The following is a 22,459-nucleotide window of genomic DNA, read 5'->3' as shown; positions in this document are numbered from 1 at the left end:
ATCTTTGTTGAGTTGTGGATAGTTTACTAGTTGTAGATTGAAGGGGAGAGACAGAGCATCTCACTATACTGTGTTGCTGACATCACTCAAGGCCCATATTTCAAATGAATTATTCTATGTCACAATGTTCTGCTAATATAGATGATGTGCAGCAGGAATGTAATGATGCAAAGAACTGATGAGGTAGTGATATTTGCAAGCCAGTTGTTAAATATTTGAAAATTATCCCTGCCCAAAGTAACAACTACCAAAATGAACCTGCCATCTGTTCCTGTAAACAAACTTATGATTTCCACATGAATTCTCTGCTTACATAAGCCAACCTGGTCATTCAAATTCTGAAGTTTTCTATCTTCGTATCTATAATTATTCACAAATACCTTGGCTTCTGCAGTCGTCCTCTCAGTCTTATTGCACAGCATCATTTCTTGTTTAATTATTCTTATTGACTAACTACCAATTCTTGACCTGTAGTCTAAACCTTTTCAATCCTATACTTTTGTTGCTACCTGAGTGAAAACTACATGCCACTCCTTGTTCAAACTTCTTAAATGGTTCCTCCAGGCACCAGCCTATAAATATGCACTTTTTTGTATTTCATTCAGGATCCATTGTGCTCAGACTGCGTGATGAATTTTCCAACAACAAGCCTTCCTCCTGCTCAATTCACATTAAAATCCATGTCTCCCCAGTAATAAATTACTTCTACTCCCACTCTTCCTTTCCTAGGCCTTCCCATTACTAAGCCTGTGTGTGTGTGACGTTTTGTCTGCCTGCAATGATAGTCTATGTATTATGTATCTGATCATCCCTCAGATCTCTACCTAACTACAAACTCCCTTACTCCCCTAAGGAGATCAGAAGGCTTCCTTTTCTGTTTTTCTATATTGGTTCTATATTTTGTTTGTATTTCAATTAGAGTAAATACCTATCTGTATTAGAGATACTTGTGTATCTCCTTGAGTCTTAAGAACCTGCTTTTAATTAATGTATGCTCACAAAAATTAAATTCTATATGAAAACTCACCTTTTATTTGGGAAATATATAATAGTTATGAAATGAGAACAATCCTAATATAAATGACTAAAGATAAATTTACGTAAATTTTTAGAATCTTTTAATCCATTTTTGAACTATTCATTCAAAAGATGTTTATTGAGAACTTACTATGTAACAGAAACTATCCTTGCCTTGGGGGGATAGAAAGGTAAACAAAACAGATATTTTCTAATCTTATTGAGCTTATAGGCTGGTTTATCTAGGAAAAAGTCAATAAATTGTATTAATATAATAGAAAAAGGCCCATAAGTCTGTTTAATGATAAATAAATATACTGTTAATGGAGTAAAGCTGAATCTAAAGTAAATTCCATATGCTTACAGTTATGTAATTTCCTTATTTTGTTCAAGGCATATGTGTCACATCAACTATGCAGGAGACTTTTGTCCTTTATGTATATTTGTTGTGATTTTTTTTAAAGTTTACTTATAATGGAATCATAATAGTTATCAAATAGTGAGTAGGTTTATACCCAATTCATATTACTTGTGAGAATTTTAAATAATAGCATTTTATATTTCCAAAAATATAAAAATAGTATGTCCAAATCTGTAGAGTACAATGATAAATACAGTAGGAGAAAATATCCATAAATGGTACACTTATGGTACATTAAGCTATTGGTACACTTAACAAGCAATGTCAAATTTTTAAAGTAATGGCCTATAATAACAAAGTGGAACCATATAATCAATACCATTTAAGTCAGCATGCAAGCTCTCACCCTAAAATACAGGTTAATAATGATAACAATGAGCTAATTACCTAAATGGAGATTTAGTGAGTAGGCTGGCATAAGTACAGAACTCAGTAGAGAGTGTTCTTATACTTGGGAACCCTTTGTGAAGCAGAGACTGGGGGATGGAGTTCCAGTTCCATTTCTTGAATCATATTTTATGTGTGGATATATGAGCCAACTCCTCATATATCCAGGGAAATCACAAGCATAGGGGTGAAGAAAAGCACACACACTTAATTTTACCATGAAATATAATGCATGTATATAGCCATAAGATGGGAAAGCAGCTTGACACTGGAGTAATTCTAAGTAATGAGAACAATACACTTTTAGTACACTTTGGCAGAATGGATGACAATATATATGTTAGTAGAATGCAAAAAAAATTTTTTTGATACCATGTAGATAATCCCACTAACGAGGAAACTTCTAAAGTTTTCCCACTTTTCCTTTTCATACAATAACATAAGGAATATATTTTATGTCATCAACAGAAATACCTGGTTTGCTTCATGAAGATCTGGAAGTCCACCAATAAAGACAGCCCCTGATTCTGGCAGTGCTTTTCCTGGTACATAACCAATAGATTCGCTTGCTTTTATAGTCTTCCCTAGAATAGTCAGTTCAGCTTTACATGGATCCAATTCTTGCCTGCAACCATTTAGATAAGAAATTTATGGTTTTAGCATGTGTTGTAAAAACATCTGTTTGACCAATTAGTTACGCTATTAACAAAAGAAGAAAGATTTAAGTACATAGATTATCTCACCATAAAACCAACAAAGCCAGAAGTAGATTAATCTATTCTAAATTAGAAATCCTCAATGATTTTAGCACATAAATATAAAGTTAAACTTTAATAAAACAACAAACTGTAGCAATCACCTAATGAAATAAACAAATCCTGATAATAAACAGATGTTTCTCAAAAATAACTAAAACAATGTTAGAGCATAATATTCTACTTCAGTTTTTTACATTGTTAATTTTCTCTGTGAGTGAAAATTATTGAAAGGGATCAGGTTTAGATATGGTTATCTGGTGTACTATATATCTTTAGGTTGAAAATAGTAATACAGCAGCGAGTAATTAGTTGTGGAAATATAAATCATAACAAGAAGTATAGCAAGTAAAATTAAAAAAATAATTTAACTAAATATAACTTAATTAGGAGATTTCCAGCAATAATTTTTATGTGCCTATTTTTTAGAAAGATGAGAAAAAATGCTTCAACTTGTAGATATGCATGTCTCACTCACTCTAACCATCTGTTTAACTAATCATCTAATCCAGGTATTAGAAGCAGTGGCCCATCGGCCAAATCTTGCCTGCCACCTCTGTATAAATAAAGTTTAATTGGAACAGAACCACACATTTCTTTACATATAATCTAAGGCTGCTTTCATGGCAGAGTTGATAGTTGCAAAAAAGACTCTGAGACATGAAGACCCAAAAATATTTGTTATCTAACACTATAGAAAAATTTGGTAGATCCACTGTCTAGTCAATTTATTTGTTTACCTATCCAGCAAGTAACCTTAATTATAATCCTTTTCGAGATACTCATATTGTAAGACACCCATGTAACATTCACCTATGTCATCCTATATTATGAATATGTGACATTCTGCCTCTTCTTTTATCCATCTTTATTAAAGTAAAGTTGATTTACAACATCATATAAGTTTCAGGTGTACAAAACAGCAACTCAACATTTTTATACATTATACTCCATTTAAAGTCATGACAAAATAATGGTTATATTTCCCTGTGCTGTACAGTACTCTTCTGTAGCCTATCCATTTAATATATAGTCATTTGTACCTCTCAATCCCCTACCCCTATCCTTCCTCTCCCCACCATGGTCCTCCTCACTGGTAACCATCAGTCTGTTCTCTGTACCGGAGAGTCTGTTTCTGTTTTGCTATATTCATTTGTTTTATGTTTTAGATTCCACATGTAAGTGATAACATAGAGTATTTGTGTCTCTCTGATTGACTTATTTCATGTCTCTCTCTGATTAACTTATTTCAGTAAGCATGATACCTCCTAGGACTATCCATGTTGTTAACAAATGGCAGAGTTTCATTTCTTAAAATTGGGATTTAGTTGATTTACAATATTATATTAGTTTCAAGTGTACCACATAGTGATTCAAATTTTTTTAGGTTATAATCCATTTACAGTTATAAATTATGGAAGCAGCCTAAGTATCCATCAACAGATGAATGAATAAAGAAGATGTGGTATTTGTATATTTACATAAAGTTTTTAAATTGAATTATGCATGATGCAACGGGTAAAGGGTAAATCTCTATGAACTACCATATTGTGATTATACTCAAGTAAGCCCTACCTAGGTCAAGAGGTAGAAACTTACACTTAAGAATCCCCACTCCAACTCCGGTATACTTTATCACACCCCTTCCAACTTCATTCAACATTATGCTTTCCATATTCACCTTTGGCATTGAATTTAATAGCAGTTTGTTCTTTTTCAACATATTTTATATTGATATTTTACAAATTACTTATTTCAGTGTTGCTGTACATTTTGGTGCTATCATGAATATTGATGATATAAACATGCTTGTGTTATATTGTTTGGTGCAATATATATGCATTTCTGTTGAGGATTTAACAAAAATCACTTAGAGTTCTCCATATTTGGGATATATATATGCTCTGTTTGTGTTGCGAACATTTTATTTTTCTTTTCAGTGTCTCACATTTTTACTTTCTTAATAGTGTATTTTAATGATCAAAAGCTCTTAATTTTAATGTATGGTAATAGATCAAACTTTTATATAATGATTCATATTTTGTTGTTGTTCCTTTTCTATGTCATTTTTGAAAATATTATTTTACTACTGACACTTAGCTCCACAATCCACTAGGGGTTGGTTTTTTATATAGTCTCAGGTATGTATCAATCATAAATCATGTTCACATATATATGAATCTGTTTCTAGACTCTCTATTCTGTTCCACTGGTCAATTTTTCTATCTTTGTGTAAATATATCACTGTCTTAAAACTTACTCTAAAAATATAGTATTTAATACCCAGTAGAGTACGTAAGTACTCCTACTTGTTTTTTCCTCCCCTATATTTTTTTAGCAATAGGTGTTTGTGTGTGTCTGTGTGTTCCTGGGATCTCTATTTTATTGGTCTAAATTTCTAACCCTGTACCAATACCACACTGTGAAATACTAATATTATATATATATATATATATATATATATGGAGAGAGAGAGAGAGAGAGAGAGAGAGAGAGAGCATCCTTCAAATTTCCTCTCTAGTACTGCTCTTGAAAAATGTTGGTTTCAAGATTATGCTGTCCTTATATTCTTTCAGAAAGTTTATGTAATATTCTTTCACATACGACAGATTTTACTAGTACAGCCACCTGGGATTGGAGAGGTTTTTTTAGGTAAGTATTAAATATGGATTTAATAAATGTAGCTATCTATGGATTGTGTCCAATTTGTTAAGTTGTGTCTTTTTCTCAGATTTTTAAATTTAATTTATATTTTGAAAATAATTAGCATAAAATATTTCATAATTTCCTTTTATATTTTTATTGGTGTCAAAACTCTAATGACAGCTCTCTTTCCTGTGATGTTGGCTATTTTTGTCTTTTCCCATTTTATTTGCTTTGTAGATCAGTATTGGTAGGGAGTAGTAAATTTCAAGGAATGCTTTTGGTATTGTTGATGGTGGCCAGTCTCTGTTTTCCACTTTGTTAACTTCTGCTCTTATCTTTAGGATGTTCTTCCTTTAACTTTCCTTTGAGCTTAATTTACTCTCCTGTTTCTAGGGGTCTTAATCTAATATATGCTCTTAAGATTGTAAATTTTCCCTTTTAAGAATAGATTTAGTTATATTCAACAAGTTCTATTTTTCATTATCATCTGTTCAAAATGTTTTCTAATTTATCTTGTGATGTTTTTCTTTGGTTCAAGAATTATTCAAAATTGTACTTCAAGTTTACAAATGTACAGGGATTTTCTCATTTTTTTTACATTATAAAATTTTATCAAATTTTAAATTTTATTTAAATCAAGCTTGTTGAATATTCTCTATTTGCTTTTCAATCTTTGAAGTGTAGTGACTTAGACTGCATAGCTCAGGATGTGGTCAATTTTAGTAATGATTTCATGGTCCTGGAAAGTCTGTAGTTAATTACAGAGTTCCATATATGTGAATATGGTCAGGTTTTATACAACACACAAACATACACACATTTAGCTTGTTTTGTAGAGAATATAGAATAAAAACAATGAAATAATTGAATCAGGCCTATGATGCATGTACTTTTTTTCCTAAAAAAATTATTTACAGATATTTTTTTTGCACCCTTCTGTTTATACCATGATATAAAGTTAATAGCATAAGACCTGGTGTAGCCAGGCAGCCAATTTAAGGCTTTGATAAAGTTTTGAATTAAAAAAAGAAAAAATCAATAATATTCTCTATATTAAGAACATGGGAGAAAATTGTGTGGAACATTTTTAGAATCCACTTGATATTCTTGCATTCTGTATCTAGAAGCAAACAAGAAGCTTTCTGTGTTAATTATTTCTTACAATTAAACTGTTAAAAATATCTTTGGGAGGATATAGCTTCCAGGAATTTATTCATTAAATGATAAAAATAAAAAGCACAGCTACTTTTATTCTAATCAATCTCTAAATTTTAATGTTTGGAAAAATAACTTGTACTGTTTCATGATATTAGAATAGCAATAATAATTATTCACTAATATTTTGTTAATGAACTAATTTCCCATATTTCATGAAGCAAATGATACCCATTAAGATTTCAAATATATTTATTTGCCCTTTAATTGTAATAACTGAAAGAGTAACTATAAAATAATATATATAAACTCACTTTTTTTCCTGACTACAGAGCAACATAAGTTTGTTATAAAAAATTAGAAAAAAAAAAGAAATTTATCCAACATAATTGTTAAAGACAAGAACACAGGCCCAAAGTGGAGTCACTAATGTGAAGCCCTCATGTCATCAAACCAAGTTTTAATTAACTTAATATGAGGTTCCCAGAAATGGAATCTTAAACCAGTCAATGAGGAACTGACCAGCATTAGTTACATAATCTGCCTGATAAGACCCTGCCATCCCTGTGAAGAAAGTAGTCTTACAATAACCAATCTACTATTTTTCCTTGTATGACTTCCTTGTTTCTGCTCTCTCTGCCTATAAAATCTGTTGCCTTGTGTAGCTCTTTGGATCTCCTTTCTAGCTGTTAGGTTGAATGTTACATGATCCATGAATCACTGAATAAAGCCAGTAAGATCTTTAAAATTTACTCAGTTGAATTTTGTTTTTAAACAGTCAACTAAAGTCATCATTTGGAATCTTTGTCACTTGGTTTTTGCAATATCAATAAAATATAGATCAATAGCTATACATTTTCATTAAGATTTTTTTTCAATTCTCCTTAATGATTATATAACCTATTGCTGGATATTTAGTTTCTAAGATTCAGAAATAATAAATGATTTTGTGATTTGTGAAAAGTCATCTAACCCTTAATTAATAATTTTCATAGAAGTGTTCTTAAAAGTGAATTATTGAAGCAAATCATTGGCAATTTTAAGGGTTTATTATCAAATTGCCAAGTTACAATCTAGAAACTGTCCCAATCAGCATTGTTAGAGTGCCAAAGATTTTGTTTAGTTCTATATTTATATTCATATGATAATATCTATCAGTATTTTCAACATATTCTCTGCATGAAAATTCTTCCTGTCCAATTAATAAGTATTTGCTTATACTTATGGACAGATTTGAAAGTTACCAGCACTTCACAGTAATAATTTACATGTAAAGCATATGCTTCTTCACTTTGCATTGTATAGTTTTTCAGTGTGATATTTGAAACCAGTTATACTGCTTTAATTATTGTAGTGGCACAATTTATTTTAATGTTTAGTATGCCCAGTATTTTCTCTTATAACTCTTTTTCACTGATTTTCTTGATGTATTGAAATGTTTATCATTTATAATCTATTTTTTATTCCAAAAATTGTCAGTGGCATTTTTATGAAGAAATAAAAGTTATTCTATATTCTAAAATTTAAAGGGATATACATATATGTATACCCACATGTACATATATGTGCACACACATATATCTGCATATATGTATCTAAAATACATATGTATGTGTATATATAAAATACATTTATAGTAGTTATATTACAAATTAGAATATTTTATCCTAATGGGAAGAAACATGTCTACCTGCTTTCCTTCATTTAACCATTTGTGTTTAATTCATATTCAACTGTGACCTCTATCCTTGCAGAACTGACTATTTAGAGAAGAATAATGAGAAAATGTGACATATATATTAATTTCATACACAATTGTACTAAGTTGTGTAGTGCAGACTACAATGAAATGTAAACTAAAGTTAAAAATACTCCAGAGTTGATCTCTGGGTGATTAAGATGATTACAATAAGAAAAGGGAAGAATAGTAGATGCTACAGATGAGAGATTTTGAGTGCAGGTGAAAGCTAGAAGAGAAATAAAGTGGAGTTTTAAAGACCTTTTTTTTTTTAAGTTGGTTAAGAGTCTGAATTTTATTTAAATACAACATATACAACGAAAAATGTAAATAACAGTAAGCGCTTCCAAATTACAGACTTTTTTTGCTTATAGTTAAGAATGCGAGTTCAGTTCAATACCAGATTTTTAAGCTTGTCTACTTTGAAATGTGGAACACGTTATATTCAGTACAGAGGTTGGTAGCTCAGTCTCTACAGAATGTAAACATCATGAAGAGAGCTTTTTCTTACATTATTACTGCAGCCTAACATCTAGAACAGGACCTTGTATGTGGCGAACACTGCAGTATGTGTTGAATATTGAGAAGTTTTCCAGGACACTGTCCGAAATATATTATGTGCCTAATGACTGACAGCATTTTTATTTTGAAGAGAGCATGTGCTCTAGTTTTTCCAATTCAAGTATTTGTTAGAAAATATTTCATAAAATACTGAAAATATAAAAAAGGAAAAGCACAATGACCTCCATTGAACCCAAAAGGAACAATTTTTCTTTTATTACAATTTAAAACCTTCATTTTATTATAGAATTTACTCCAAAGTTGAAAATGTAACGTATAAACTCTTTCAGAGTTTGTCTTCTTTCTTACTATAATACTATGAATATGATGTAACCATTTATGTATGTTAATGTTATTCCAAACTATTAATTTTAATGAATGTATAGTAATTGTTCATACTTTAATTTATTTCTAAAATATCCAACCATTGAGTATTTGGGTGTATTTTGCCCCACTTTTTTTACCCTTCTATAAAACTACAATATATGTCTGTTCTGTAAATTTTAATACACATATTTTATTTTCTTAAGAAAAATTCTAGCATTTGATTTGCAATATATAAGCTTCTTAATATTTACATTGTATATTCCTAAGTTTTCTTCTGAAATTTTTCTCAATTTACTACCTGTGATGGTTAATTTTATGTGACAACTTAGCTAGGCTACAGTCCCCTGTTTTTCAATCAAACACTAAACTAGGTGTTGCTGTGAAGACATTTTGTTATGTTGTCCCCACCTACCATCAGTTGACTTTAAGTAAAGGAGATGACCTTCCATAATGTGAATGGACCTCATCTAATCAACTGAAAGTCTTTGAGAGCAAAACTGATGTTTTCCTGAAGAAGAATAAATTTCATGTGTGAACTGTGGTTTCGACTCCTGCCCAAAGTTTCCAGCATGCAGGCCTGCCCTTCAGATGTTGTACTTATCCAGCCAGACCCCACAATCCATAAGCCAATTCCTTGAAATAATTATCCTAATATATATCTTCTGCTGGGTCTGTTTCTCTGGGAAAGCCCTGACTGATACACATACTAGTACCTAGAGTATGGAGAGTCCTGGGATGATTGTTTGCCCCAATGTACAGGAAGAGCTTTCCTATTATCTTATAATCACATCAGTGAAGCAGGATTAATGTTAATTGAGTATGGAATGTGATTCTCAGTTGGAGCTAGACCTTATAATAGTTTTTGTCAGAATCTCAAGACATGTCCTTCTTAATTAACATTAGCCACATGGAATTTAATCACTTAAGGAGTTTTTTTTTTTTTTTTTTTTTGCATGAGTAGCAGTGGGTCAGGTGACGAGACTTTGACTATCAACTCCAATCTATAGACTGACCATGACCTTTCATCTGAACAGAAGAACTGAAGTTCATATATCATGGTGAGAAATTATTTGTGAGCATATCACATTTGATGTTTTTCCTTGAAATTTATTATGATTTTTATTATTTTAATACAACTTCTATTCATTGTCACACAAGGTAGACTGATTCACCATCAAGAACATTATTGTCTATATACTAATACTACAGACTTTAAATAAGCATGGGACATTTTCATACTTAAAATTCTGCTTTTGTTATTCTTGTTTTCAAAGCTATTATCATTTCTGAAATAAATTACCCACTGTAAATGAATACCAGGATGGCATATCATCTTTTCTCATACATATATTCCAGTAGCTGAAGGAAGATGAAAGGTAAGTATGTCCCCCTCATCATAACAATGTAGACCATCAGATTTTCTTTGCCAAAAATGCAACTCTAATATTTCATCTAACAGGATTGTTATTTTCTTCAAGAGACACACTTTTAACGGCAGTCATATCTTTCATTAGAGTGGAGGCAATGCTGTTCTGATTGTGCCCTATTGAGTCTAACAGGAATTGACAGGATGCAGGAAAACAGTCTTACAACATTATTGTTTAGCATTTGCTGATGATACAGTTTGTCCAGCACACTGTGCAGTGTAAAATTTTTCCATCAAGATTTCTTAAGGCTTTCTCTAAAATCAGCACAAAAGGTGCTTTAAAGGTCAAATGAATAGAACAGGTTTTTTTTCATAATTACAAACATATATAGAACTCTCTTGAGGACTCCTGTTGTTTGAACTACTATTAATTGTGCTTCTCCCAAACTTGTAGTGATTTATATTTGTCCTCTGTAGTCACATAAGTAATCACTACAACTCTCCAGTAATTAGAACCTGAAAGAAAAGTTTAGTATGCCATAAATTCTATTATGTTTAGGTACTCATGGTAGATGCCAGGAAAGGTAAGGTATCCATGATGAACATAGTGGCGATGTGGGTTACCCACTGTTTTCCTATTTGCATGGCTACCGCTCATCTTACAGAAACAAGTTCTCAGCTGCCACGTGTGTTAGCAAAAACTGGAGGGAATACATGGAATAGGCCAAACTTGTAAATAAATAATCAAAAAGACAGAAAATTACAAAATTCCTTCATGTTGGATATCAACTCTCAATCTGATTATTCTGAGATTGTAAAAGTCATGATTTAACAATTACTCTGACTTCCAGCTTATGTTAAATTTGTTTTTAATTGACAGTGATAAACCTTCCCATAAAACCTGAACATGTGTTCTTTGTTAATTGTCTACCATATTTATATTAAAAACAACATTAATTTGTTTAATTAGCCATAAAAATATAAAGAAATTACCATAAAATCAAAATAGCAAAATTTTGTATTTAAAAAAAGTAAACTGAGTTAAACTCCCAGATTTAACACTTTGACTGGCAGATCATTGCCAAAAGAACTAAGTAGAAAACCCCCATTTGCAATTCTTGTACCCACTCCCTCCAATTTAGGCTCTTACTTACTAACTGTATCTCTGGCAGCTCCACAAGAGGAATTTTCTGCTACAATTAGATCAGTCTCCTCCCTGCCCCACCTACCAAGGTTTCTCTTCTATCCACTTAAACACTACTCATAATTAGGAGTTTACTTCAGCTTCATTTATTACTTAAAATGTTACGAATATTTGCAGTCTTAATGATTTCTTTACCATTTAGTTCCACCATAGTGTGTCATTTATTTTGCATTCAATTATGTACTGTTGTCTCTTGTTATGTGATTGCTTGATATTTTTATATTTCATGTCTCCAGTGAAAAAATGATCTCTTAATTGACAGAGTTTTGATTTGTCCATCTTTGATTTATTAATAAAACTTAGGCATTGTCTTACCGACCTTAGAAAAAAAATCAATTCTGCATTTGAGTTTATACATCAACTGTGTTCCTAGAAATACACCAACTCTTCTCTCCTACACTGAGTGTGATTCTAAGGCAGAGGCTTGTGGTTGACAGGGAGCCCATAAGCTGCCCAGGGCTTGGCTTCCTCCTCTTCTGGGACCATGGGTTGGCTCCAGCTTCCATGTTAGGACAGGATTACACTTCTGCCCATGGGCCTTTCTACTGATAAAGTAACTGTTTGCATTCAGTGAGCCATAGTCACAGTCTAACAATTATGGGCAGCTCCACAAAGAGAAGCTAAAAGCTTTGCATTTCAGATTGAAAATACCCATGAAATTGAGTTGTTTTCTGGCTAATTCTAAACTAAGTATTATTCTAGTTGATCTTTTCTTTCAGCATGCATACTCTTAAGAAGCATGAGAAGAGATATTTTTTCCCTATGTTCTTCTGTGGAAAACATTTTTTTCTACATATGTCATGATTCTTCTGAAAGACTGTTCCCAGCTAAAACTTCAGACCTTTCTACTGGAGAGACGGTTTTCTAAATATATTTTTTGAATTTGTGATTGAGATTAAATATCAGTGATATAGTTAATATCCCACATTAACAATTGTGGTTCCAATTAAATTATATTTAGGACCTGTGAAACAATACTCAATATTAAAATAATTGACATTAGATTATTAAATAATAAGATCACTCATTAAATTTAATCAAGAACAGTATATTCAATTATTACCTTTATATATGAGCAATTAAGCCACTGCTAGCAATATTTCCTTGAGATGAAATATCTACTATACTATTTTTTTTAATTGAAGTATAGTTGGCTTTTGCACCTCTTTGTCTGTGGGAAGAACATGGCAGATTGGCTCAATAGCTGCCCAGCTTTTTGCAGTGTGCTGATTGCATGAATGGCAAAAGACGTTGTTTTGATAGATCCCTTACCCAGTGAAGAATCTACAACTCTTTTTCAGATGGCAGAGTAGAAGGATGTGAGCTTATCCATTCTTACAAAAACATCAAAATCACAGCTAACTGCTGAACAGCCATCAGCAAAAAACAAATGCTGGAACCTACCAAAACAGATACCCTATATCCAAAGACAAAGGAGAAGCTACAACAAGATAGTAGGAGGGGCACAATCGCAATAAAATCAAATCCCATATCTGTCAGGTGGGTGACCCACAAACTGGAAAATAGTTATACCACAGAAGTTCTCCCACAGGAGTAAAAGTCCTGAGCCCCACATCAGGCTTCCCAGCCTAGGAGTCTGGCAATGGGAAGAGAATATGGCTTTGAAGCCCAGCAGCGTTTGATTGCAGGGATTTCACAGGACTGGGGGAAACAAAAACTCCACACTTGGAGGGCACACACAAGGTCTAGTACACACAAAGACAGTGACCTCAAAAGAGACTGGGCTAGACCTACCTGCTAGTATTGGAGGGTCTCCTGTGGAGTTGGGGGAGGCTGTGGCCCACTGTGGGGATAAAGATGCTGGCAGAAGCAGTGCTGGTGAGTGCTCATTGGCATGAGTCCTCCAGGAGGGCGCCATTTCCCTTCCAAGACCTAGCTCCACCCAACAGCTGGTGGGCTCCAGTACTGGGACGCCTCATGTCAAACAACCAACAAGGCAGGAACACAGCCTCACACACCAACAGACAGGCTGCTTAAATTCTTCCTGTGAACTGCCCTGCCCACCAGAGGTACAAGACCCAACTCTAGCAACCAGTGTGCAGGAATAGAACCATCCCACCAGGAAGCCTGTACAAGCCTCTTAGACAGCCTCATCCACCAGGGGGCAGACAACAGATGCAAGAAGAACTACAATCCTGCAGCTTGTGGAAAAGAAACTGCAATCACAGAAAGTTAGACAAAATGAGATGGAATATGAGGAATATGTCCCAGATGAAGGAACAAGATAAAAACCCAGAAGAACAGCTAAGTGAAGTGGAGATAGGCAATCTACTGGAAAACAAATTCAGAATAATGATAGTGAAGATGATCCAAGATCTTGGAAAAAGAATAAAGGCACAGATTGAAAAGATACAAGAAATGTTTAACAAAGACCTAGAAGAACTAAAGGACAAACAAATGGAGATGAACAATGCAATATCAGAAATAAAAATACACTAGAAGGAATCAATAGCAGAAGAACAGATATGTGAGCTGGAAGAATGTTGGAAATCACTGCTGTGGAACAGAATTAGGAAAAAAGAATGAAAAGAAATGAAGACAGTCAAAGAGACTTCTGGGACAACATTAAATGTATCAACATTCACATTATAGGGTTCTCAGAAGGAGAAGAGAGAGAGAAATGACCTGAGAAAACATTTGAAGGGATAATAGCTGAAAACTTCCTGAACATGGGAAAGGAAGCATTCACCCAAGTCCAGGAAGCACAGAGAGTCCTAGGCAAGATAAATCCAAGGACGAACACACTGAGAAACACAGTAAAGAAGATGACAAAATTTAAAGGCAAAGGAAACTATTAAAAGCAACAAGGGAAAAGCAACAGATAATATACAAGGGAACTCCTTTAAGGTTATCAGCTGATTTCTCAGCAGAAATTCTACAGTCCAGAAGGAAGAGGCACAATATATTCAAAGTGATGAAAGGGATGAACCTACAACCAAGAAAACTCTACCCAGCAAGACTCTCATTCAGATTCAATGGAGAAATCAAAAGCTTTACAGACAAGCAAAAGCTAAGAGAATTCAGCCCCACCAGACCAACTTTGCAACAAATGATAAAGTAACTTCTCTAAGCAGAAAAGTAAAGGCCAATACTAGAAACAAGAAAATTAAGAATGGAAAAGCTCACCTGTAAAGGAAAACATAAAGTAAAATTAGGAAATCATCCACACACAAATATGATATCAAAATCAGCAATTGTGAAGAGAGCACAAATGCAGGATATTAGAAGTACATTTGAAATTAAAAGACCAGCGATGTAAAATAATCTTATCTATATATATACTGCTGTATCAAAACCTCATGGTAACTGCAACCTGAAAATCTACAACAGATACACACACAAAAAAGAAAAAAGGAATCCAAACACAACACTAAATTTAGTCATCAAATCACAAGAGAAAAGAACAAAAGAGAAAGGGAAGAAAAAAGACCTACAGAAACAAATCCAAAACAATTCAGAAAATGGCAATAGGAACATACATTTTGATAATTACCTTAAATGGAAATGGATTAAATGCTCCAACCAAAACATATAGACTGACTGAGTTGATCCAAAAACAAGACTCATGTATATGCTGTCTACAAGAGACCCATTTCAGACCTAGGGAAACATACACATTGAAAGTGAGGGGATGGAAAAAGATATTCCATGCTAATGAAAATCAAAAGGAAACTGGAGTAGTAATATTCATATCAGACAAAATAGAGTTTAAAATAAAGACTGTTACAAGAGACAAAGAGTGACACTACATAATGATCAAGGGATCAATGAAAGAAGATATAACAACTGTAAATACATATGCACCCAACAAAGGAGCACCACAATATATAAGGCAAGTACTAAGAGCTATAAAAGAAGAAATAGACAGTAACACAATAATTCTGAAACTCTTCCCAAAAAATTGCAGAGTGTTTCCCTGGTGGCGTAGTGGTTGAGAGTCCGCCTGCCAATGCAGGGGACGCGGGTTTGTGCCCCAGTCTGGGAAGATCCCACATGCCGCAGAGTGGCTGCGCCCATGAGCCATGGCCACTGAGCCTGCGTGTCCGGAGCCTGTGCTCTGCAATGGGAGAGGCCACAACAGTGAGAGGCCCGTGTACCGCAAAATATATATATATATATATATAAAATAATAATAAAAGTAAATAAATAAATAATAAAATTGCAGAGGAAACAATACTCCCAAACACATTTTATGAGGCCATCATCACCCTCATACTAAAACCAGACAAAGATACCACAAAAGAAGAAAATTACAAGCCAATATCACCAATGAACATAGACGCAAAAATCCTCAACAAAATACTAGCAATCCAAATCCAACAATACATTAAAAGTGTCATACACCATGATCAAGTGGAATTTACCCCAGGGATGTAAGTAGTTTTCAATATGTGCAAATCAATCAGTGTGCTACACCACATCAACAAATTGAAGAATAAAAACCTCATGAAAATCTCAACAGATACAGAAGAAGATTTTGACAAAATTCAACATCAATTTATGATAAAAAACTCTCCTGAAACTGAGCATAGAGAGAACATACCTCAACATAATACAGGCCATTTATGAAAAACCTACAGCTAACATCATACTCAATGGTGAAAAGCTGAAAGCATTTCCTCTAAGTTCAGGAACAAGACAAGGATGTCCACTCTCACCACTTTTAGTTAACATAGTTTTTGGAGTCCTAGCCATGACAAGCAAAGAAGAAAAAGAGATAAAAGGAATCCAAGTTGGAAAAGAAGAAATAAAACTGTCACTGTTTGCAGATGTCATGATAGTATACATAGAAAATCCTAAAGATACTGCTAGAAAACTACTAGAGCTCATCAATGAATTTGGTAAATTTGCAGGATACGAAATTAATACACAGAAATCTGTTGCATTTCTATACACTAAAAATGAAAGGTCAGAAAGATAAATTAAAGAAACAATCTCATTTACCATCACATCTGAAAGAATAAATTAGCTAGGAATAAACATACCTAAGGAGACAAAAGACCTGCACTCCAAAAACTATAAGATGCTGATGAAAGAAATTAAAGATGACACAAACAGATGGAAAGAGATACCATGTTCTAGGACTGGAAAAATCAATATTGTGAAAATGACTATACTACCCAAGGCAATCTACAGATTCAATGCAATCCCTATAAAATTACCAAGGGTGTTTTTCAAAGAATTAGAAAAAAAAATTAAATTTGTATGGAAACACAAAAAATCCCAAATAGCCAAAGCAATCTTGAGAAAGAAAAACAAAGCCAGTGGAATCAGCTTCCCTGACTTCAGACTATACTACAAAGCTACAGTCATCAAAACAGTATGGTATTGGCATAAAACCAGAAATACAGATCAATAGAACAGGACAGAAAGTCCAGAGATAAACCCATGCACATATGGTCACCTTACCTTTGATAAAGGAGGCAAGAATATACAATGGAGAAAAGACAGCCTCTTCAATAAGTGGTGCTGGGAAAACTAGACAGCTACATGTAAAAGAATGAAGTTGGAACACTCTCTAACACTACACACAAACATAAACTCAAAATGGATTAAAGATCTAAATGTAAGTGTGTACACTGTAAAATTTTTAGAGGAAAACATAGGCAGAACACTCTATGACATAAATCACAGCAAGATCTTTTTTGACCTACCTCCTAGAGTAATGAAAATAAATACAAAAATAAACAAATGGGACCTAAATAAACTTAAAACCTTTTTCACAGCAAAGGAAACCATAATCAAAACAAAAAGACAGCCCTCAGAATGGGAGAAAATATTTGCAAGTGAAGCAACTGACAAGGGATTAATCTCCAAAATATAAAAACAGCTCATGGAGCTCAATATCAAAAAAACAAACAACTCAATCCAAAAATGGGCAGAAGACCTAAATAGACATTTCTCCAAAGAAGACATACAGATGGCCAAAAAAACACATGAAAATATGCTCAACATTGCTAATTATTAGAGAACTGCAGATCAAAACTACAATGAGATATCACCTCACACCAGTCAGAATGGTCATTATCACAAAGTATAGAAACAATAAACACTGGAGAGGGTATGGAGAAAAGGGAACCCTCCTACTCTGTTGGTGGGAATGTAAATTGGTAGAACCACTATGGAGAACAGTATGGAAGTTCCTTATAAAACTAAAAATAGCTATCACATGATCCATCAATCACACTCGAGCATATATCCTGAGAAAAACATGGTTTGAAAGGATACATGTACCCCAATATTCATTTCAGCACTGTTTACAGTAGCTAAGACATGGAAGCACCCTAAATGTCCATTGACAGATGAATACATAAAGAAGATGTGGTACATATAGGCAATGGAATATCACTCAGCCATTAAAAAGAATGACATAATGCCATTTGCAGCCACATGGATGGACATGGAGATTATTGTACTAAGTGAAGTAAATCAGACAGACAAAGACAAATATCATATATTGCTTACATGTAGAATGTAAAAACAATGATGCTAATGAACTTATTTACAAAACAGAAATAGACTTACAGCCTTAGAGAATGAAATTATGGTTACTGGGGGAAAGGGTTGGGGGAGGGATAGATTGGGAATTTGGGATTGACACGTACACTGCTGTATATAAAATAGATAACAAATAAGGACCTACTGTAAAACACGGGAACTCTGCTCAATATTCTGTAATTACCAAAATGAGAAAAGAATTTGAAAAAGAATAGAGACGTGCATATGTATAACTGAATCACTTTGCTGTACACCTAAAAGTAACACAATATTGTTAATCCACTATTCTCCAATATAAAATGAAAATTAAAAATAAGTAAATAAATAAAATAATTGAAGTATAGTTAATTTACAATGTTGTCTTAGTTTCAAGTGAAATATCTACTTTTAACAAAAGAACACTAAGAAAACATAATTTAGATTAATTTAGCTCACATTTACACCTTATATTATTTGGGGAAATTACAAAAATAAAATATTTAAAAATATGATATTCATAATTTCTGGATACTCATAAAATACATCTTTGAAATTTTATTTTTCTTAATAATCAAAAAAATAAGCTAGCAGATTCATTATGTAATACAATCTATTAGTTTTAAAGAGGGTTTATATAGTGGGACTTTAATTTCTACCATGGGAAATCCCAAGGAAATGTTGGTTTATATTGTGACTGCCTCCAAAACTGTTCAAGAAAACAGCAGAAGTGGAAGTGACAGGGGAAGTGTCTTTATTCAGAGAAGTAAGAGAGGATCAAAAAGTCACATGGAAATGTACAAAGTGGTTTGTTGATGAAATGGTTCCTGGAGAACCTGGATTCACTTTTCATTCCTGAATCTATAATTCTTTCCTTTGGGTTACTGAGGTATTGGGAGTTACTACAGGGCTTATACTGCAAGTTTATAATCCTTTTTTGGGGCTTGTCAGCGTATCACACTTTCAGAAAGTGATGTAATTCTCATCTCATTATGAGAATTAGGGGAGTGAATCCATAGTCAGTTTAGTCACAGAATTAAGTTCCATAATGTTCAACATATAGGCGGGCATTTTCAGTTTAATCTATTTGCATTTACGCACTACTTGTAAAGCCTATTTGCCTTAGAAATGTCACTGGGGTTTCTAGATTATTCTGCTGTATCACATATCTTTGGGGTCGGGCGGAGAAGATGAGGCACCATAGCCACCTGACACATATATGCTTGTTTGCTCACTTGAATTTCATTTTAGAAATGCCTAAATTACCTGTTCCCTGCTGTCCTTTCCTAAATTGCTTAATATATACATAAATGTATATTACATATATGTACACTTTTAAGAGGAAAGAGTGAAAGCATGGATTTTGGAGTCAGGAAGAATTCCTTTTGACTACCAGCTTCACCATTTATTATCTAGGAGATATTTACTCTTTATTTGTCAAGCAGGTATTTTTCATCCTATTATGTGTCAGACAAGACAGTCCATGCTGGGATACAAGATTGACAGAACAGCATTAGTGCCCCTGTTTTGTATTTCAAATCTCAAGAGAGACGGTGACATACATCAAATATCAAAATGCTTAAAGGGGTTAAGGACTGATTTAATCTGAGATATCAAGGAATAAGGAAGTGAGATTTGAGACAGAATCCAAAAATCAATAGGAATCAGTAGATGAGCAGAATTAGGAAAGATTGTGTTAGGCATATGCAAATCTCCTAGGAGCAGAAGTTGAGAGACAGGTGCATTGAAGGAAAGCCTGGGGGGCTTGAGCACAGTTATGCCCTGTGTGGGAATCTGGGTGGGGGAATGAGATTAGAGAAAGAAGCAAGATTACTTAACTTTTTTGATGCTCAATTTTCGTATCCATAAAATAAAATGTGTAACCTGTGTTAGTGCTAAAAAAATGTGTATCTTAATCGAGTCATCCCAGAATTGTCGAACAGGAGGCTTGAGCAATTAGGACAAAGTTATATGCCATATGAATGCTAATTTATTTGTTTGTTTGTTTGGTTGGTTTTCTTTGGTGTCTTAGTCTTCTAGAGCTGCCATAATAAAGTACCACAGACTGGGTGGTTTAAACAACAGACATTTATCTTCTTATAGTTCTGGGGGCTGTAAATTCAAGGTCAAGGTGCCAGTATGTTTGATTTATCCCAAAGCTTTGTCCTTAGTTTGCTTCGACTGCTTTCTCACTGTTTCCTCACCTGGCCTTTTCTCAGTACACATGAAGTTCTGATGTCTCTTCCTCTTCTAGTAAGGGCATCAGTCATATTGGATTAGGGCTCCATCCGTATAAACTCATTTAACCTTAATTACCTCTTTAAAAGTCTCAATCTCCAGATCTGTTACATTGGAAGGTACTGGGGATTAGGATTTCAACATAGGAATTTTGGGGGGATACAATTCAGTCCATAACCTTTGGTCTGTTGTTAAATTTTAAGTCTATTTTCTCTGGGCTAGAAAATCTTTTGAAACTCATTTTTTTCTTAAGATGTATTTTTCACTATAGCTCTCTTGCCATATTTCCCCTCCTATTTTATGCTATGTATGCAGTTGTGATTCCTGTCTTCAAAGTGTCAGCATTCTGGTTGCTCTGAACTTATTCTTCAACACTGGGTCATAAAATAGATAATTCCATAATCATATTTGTATATCATGTATACAAAATAATATTTGTTTTTGTAGAATAAAGTTAAACTATACATTGTTGTGAAAACAAATTATATATTTACCAAATATAGATTCAGTGCACTAAGAAGAACACTGATAGGATAAGAGAATAATAAAACAATGGACCAGGTATTACAGTAGAAGTGACATTGTTATAAACAAAGAGAAAACTATTGAGACAAAGTAGAAACGGTTTAAATGACAATCAACTGAGAAAAAGAGTATTCAATGAACTATGAAAAACATGCTATTCAATGGAAGTCTACCGAAATGCAGATATCTAGCTCACCCAGTCAATTAATACCACCATACATTCTGGGCAAAACTTATTAATCCTCTCCTTATTTACCCATATTAATACTATTCTTAAGTTTCCTATATTGCATTGTCTTGTTTACTGTAAATATTCTTATCCCCATTAATATCTGAGAAAACCAAGCTTCAGAGGTTTGACCAGATCAAAAGTTTGTCCAAAGCTATTGCTAATAGCTCTAGAGCTGGGATTTCTTGATCCTTGCCTCCAAAACCCTACTACTTACTTTGACATCCTGTGATATGCAAGGAAAGAAATAGAGGGGCAGGACATCATGTAAGATGCAGTAGGGGTGAACCTCAGCAACGTGTACATGTGCCCAAGAAAGTGTGGTTATGGGGAGTTACAGGAGGTTCATGGAAATCAAAGGAAAATATATTTGAGAACTGCTGATCAATGTTCACCTATTTCAGAGATACAAGCTGTGTGTGTGCACATGTGGACACACACACACACACACACACACACACAACAATAAAGTTTCATGAGCAATTGGGTTTCATCATCCATCACTTGAAGTCACCCAAGGGCTGCTCTGGGAGGAATTGTTTAGGCAAACCTAGTATAGCATTAAATCCATCAACACTGTGACATGTATACTTATAGAGTCTCAAATGGCAGCATCTTCAGACTCAGAAATCACTCGTGTGACCATTCTTTCAGATAACTTGAAGATGGACAATAAAATTGAAATGAAAATTGATGTTTTGAGCCATAAAATTTTAGCTTTCAGTTTTATTGGTTGCATACAGCCAAACTCACAAACCCTGTTTCATTCTTAAAATGTTCTTTAGAGTGAAATTGACTCTTAGAGAAAGGCCCTATCAATTATCATGGGAGATAATAATATTTAGAATAGCTAAATGGAGGTGCTGGAACATCCCCATGTACTTAGTGCTGATGAGAAAAGTATGGCTTTTAATGCCTCATCTGAGATGTTAAGCCAGATTCAGTGCTACAAAAATGCAAATTGTTTTCTGGAGATTTCTTTTACATGCTGTTTTTAAGGATTAGATAAAAACAATTTCAAATATAACTGTATGTTATTACATTAGCATATATATAATATGTGTACACACACACCCCACACATAATTTTTTTCAAAACAATACATAACAGACTTTTATCAGAAACTGCCTTTGAAATATGATTTCTATTCTATTCATTTAGATTAGAAAACATTTTATGGATGGGAGGATAGAGAATAAATAGCAAGTTAATCAAAATATTTTCTCATTATTATGTGTTTGAAACAGAATGCTTTCGGTCATGACCTGTAGGACCTAACATAGATGTGACTGTGACTATTCTGTAAGAGAAAGAAATGAAGAAAGTCACAACTATGTGGCTTAGTCTCCCTTATATATAAACCTAGTTACCTTGGAAGTGAGAGAGGATCCCTGA

General features: G+C 33.6%; 1 protein-coding gene across 2 annotated transcripts in view; it reads right to left on the bottom strand.

Moving 5' to 3' along the window:
• Window positions 1-22,459, bottom strand: part of EYS (eyes shut homolog) — a 1,673,869-nt gene that overhangs the window by 653,327 nt on the left and 998,083 nt on the right. For both annotated transcript variants that reach the window (XM_049695235.1, XM_004282511.3), the window contains exon 27: window positions 2,300-2,450. In XM_049695235.1, the coding sequence (XP_049551192.1) occupies window positions 2,300-2,450 (151 nt within the window). The remainder of the gene's footprint in view (window positions 1-2,299; window positions 2,451-22,459) is intronic.

Source organism: Orcinus orca, chromosome 12 (assembly GCF_937001465.1).
Source record: "Orcinus orca chromosome 12, mOrcOrc1.1, whole genome shotgun sequence".
Classification (NCBI taxonomy): Eukaryota; Metazoa; Chordata; class Mammalia; order Artiodactyla; family Delphinidae; genus Orcinus; species Orcinus orca.
The sequence above is the reverse complement of the archived record's forward strand: the minus strand, read 5'-3'. Positions and strand labels throughout refer to the sequence as shown.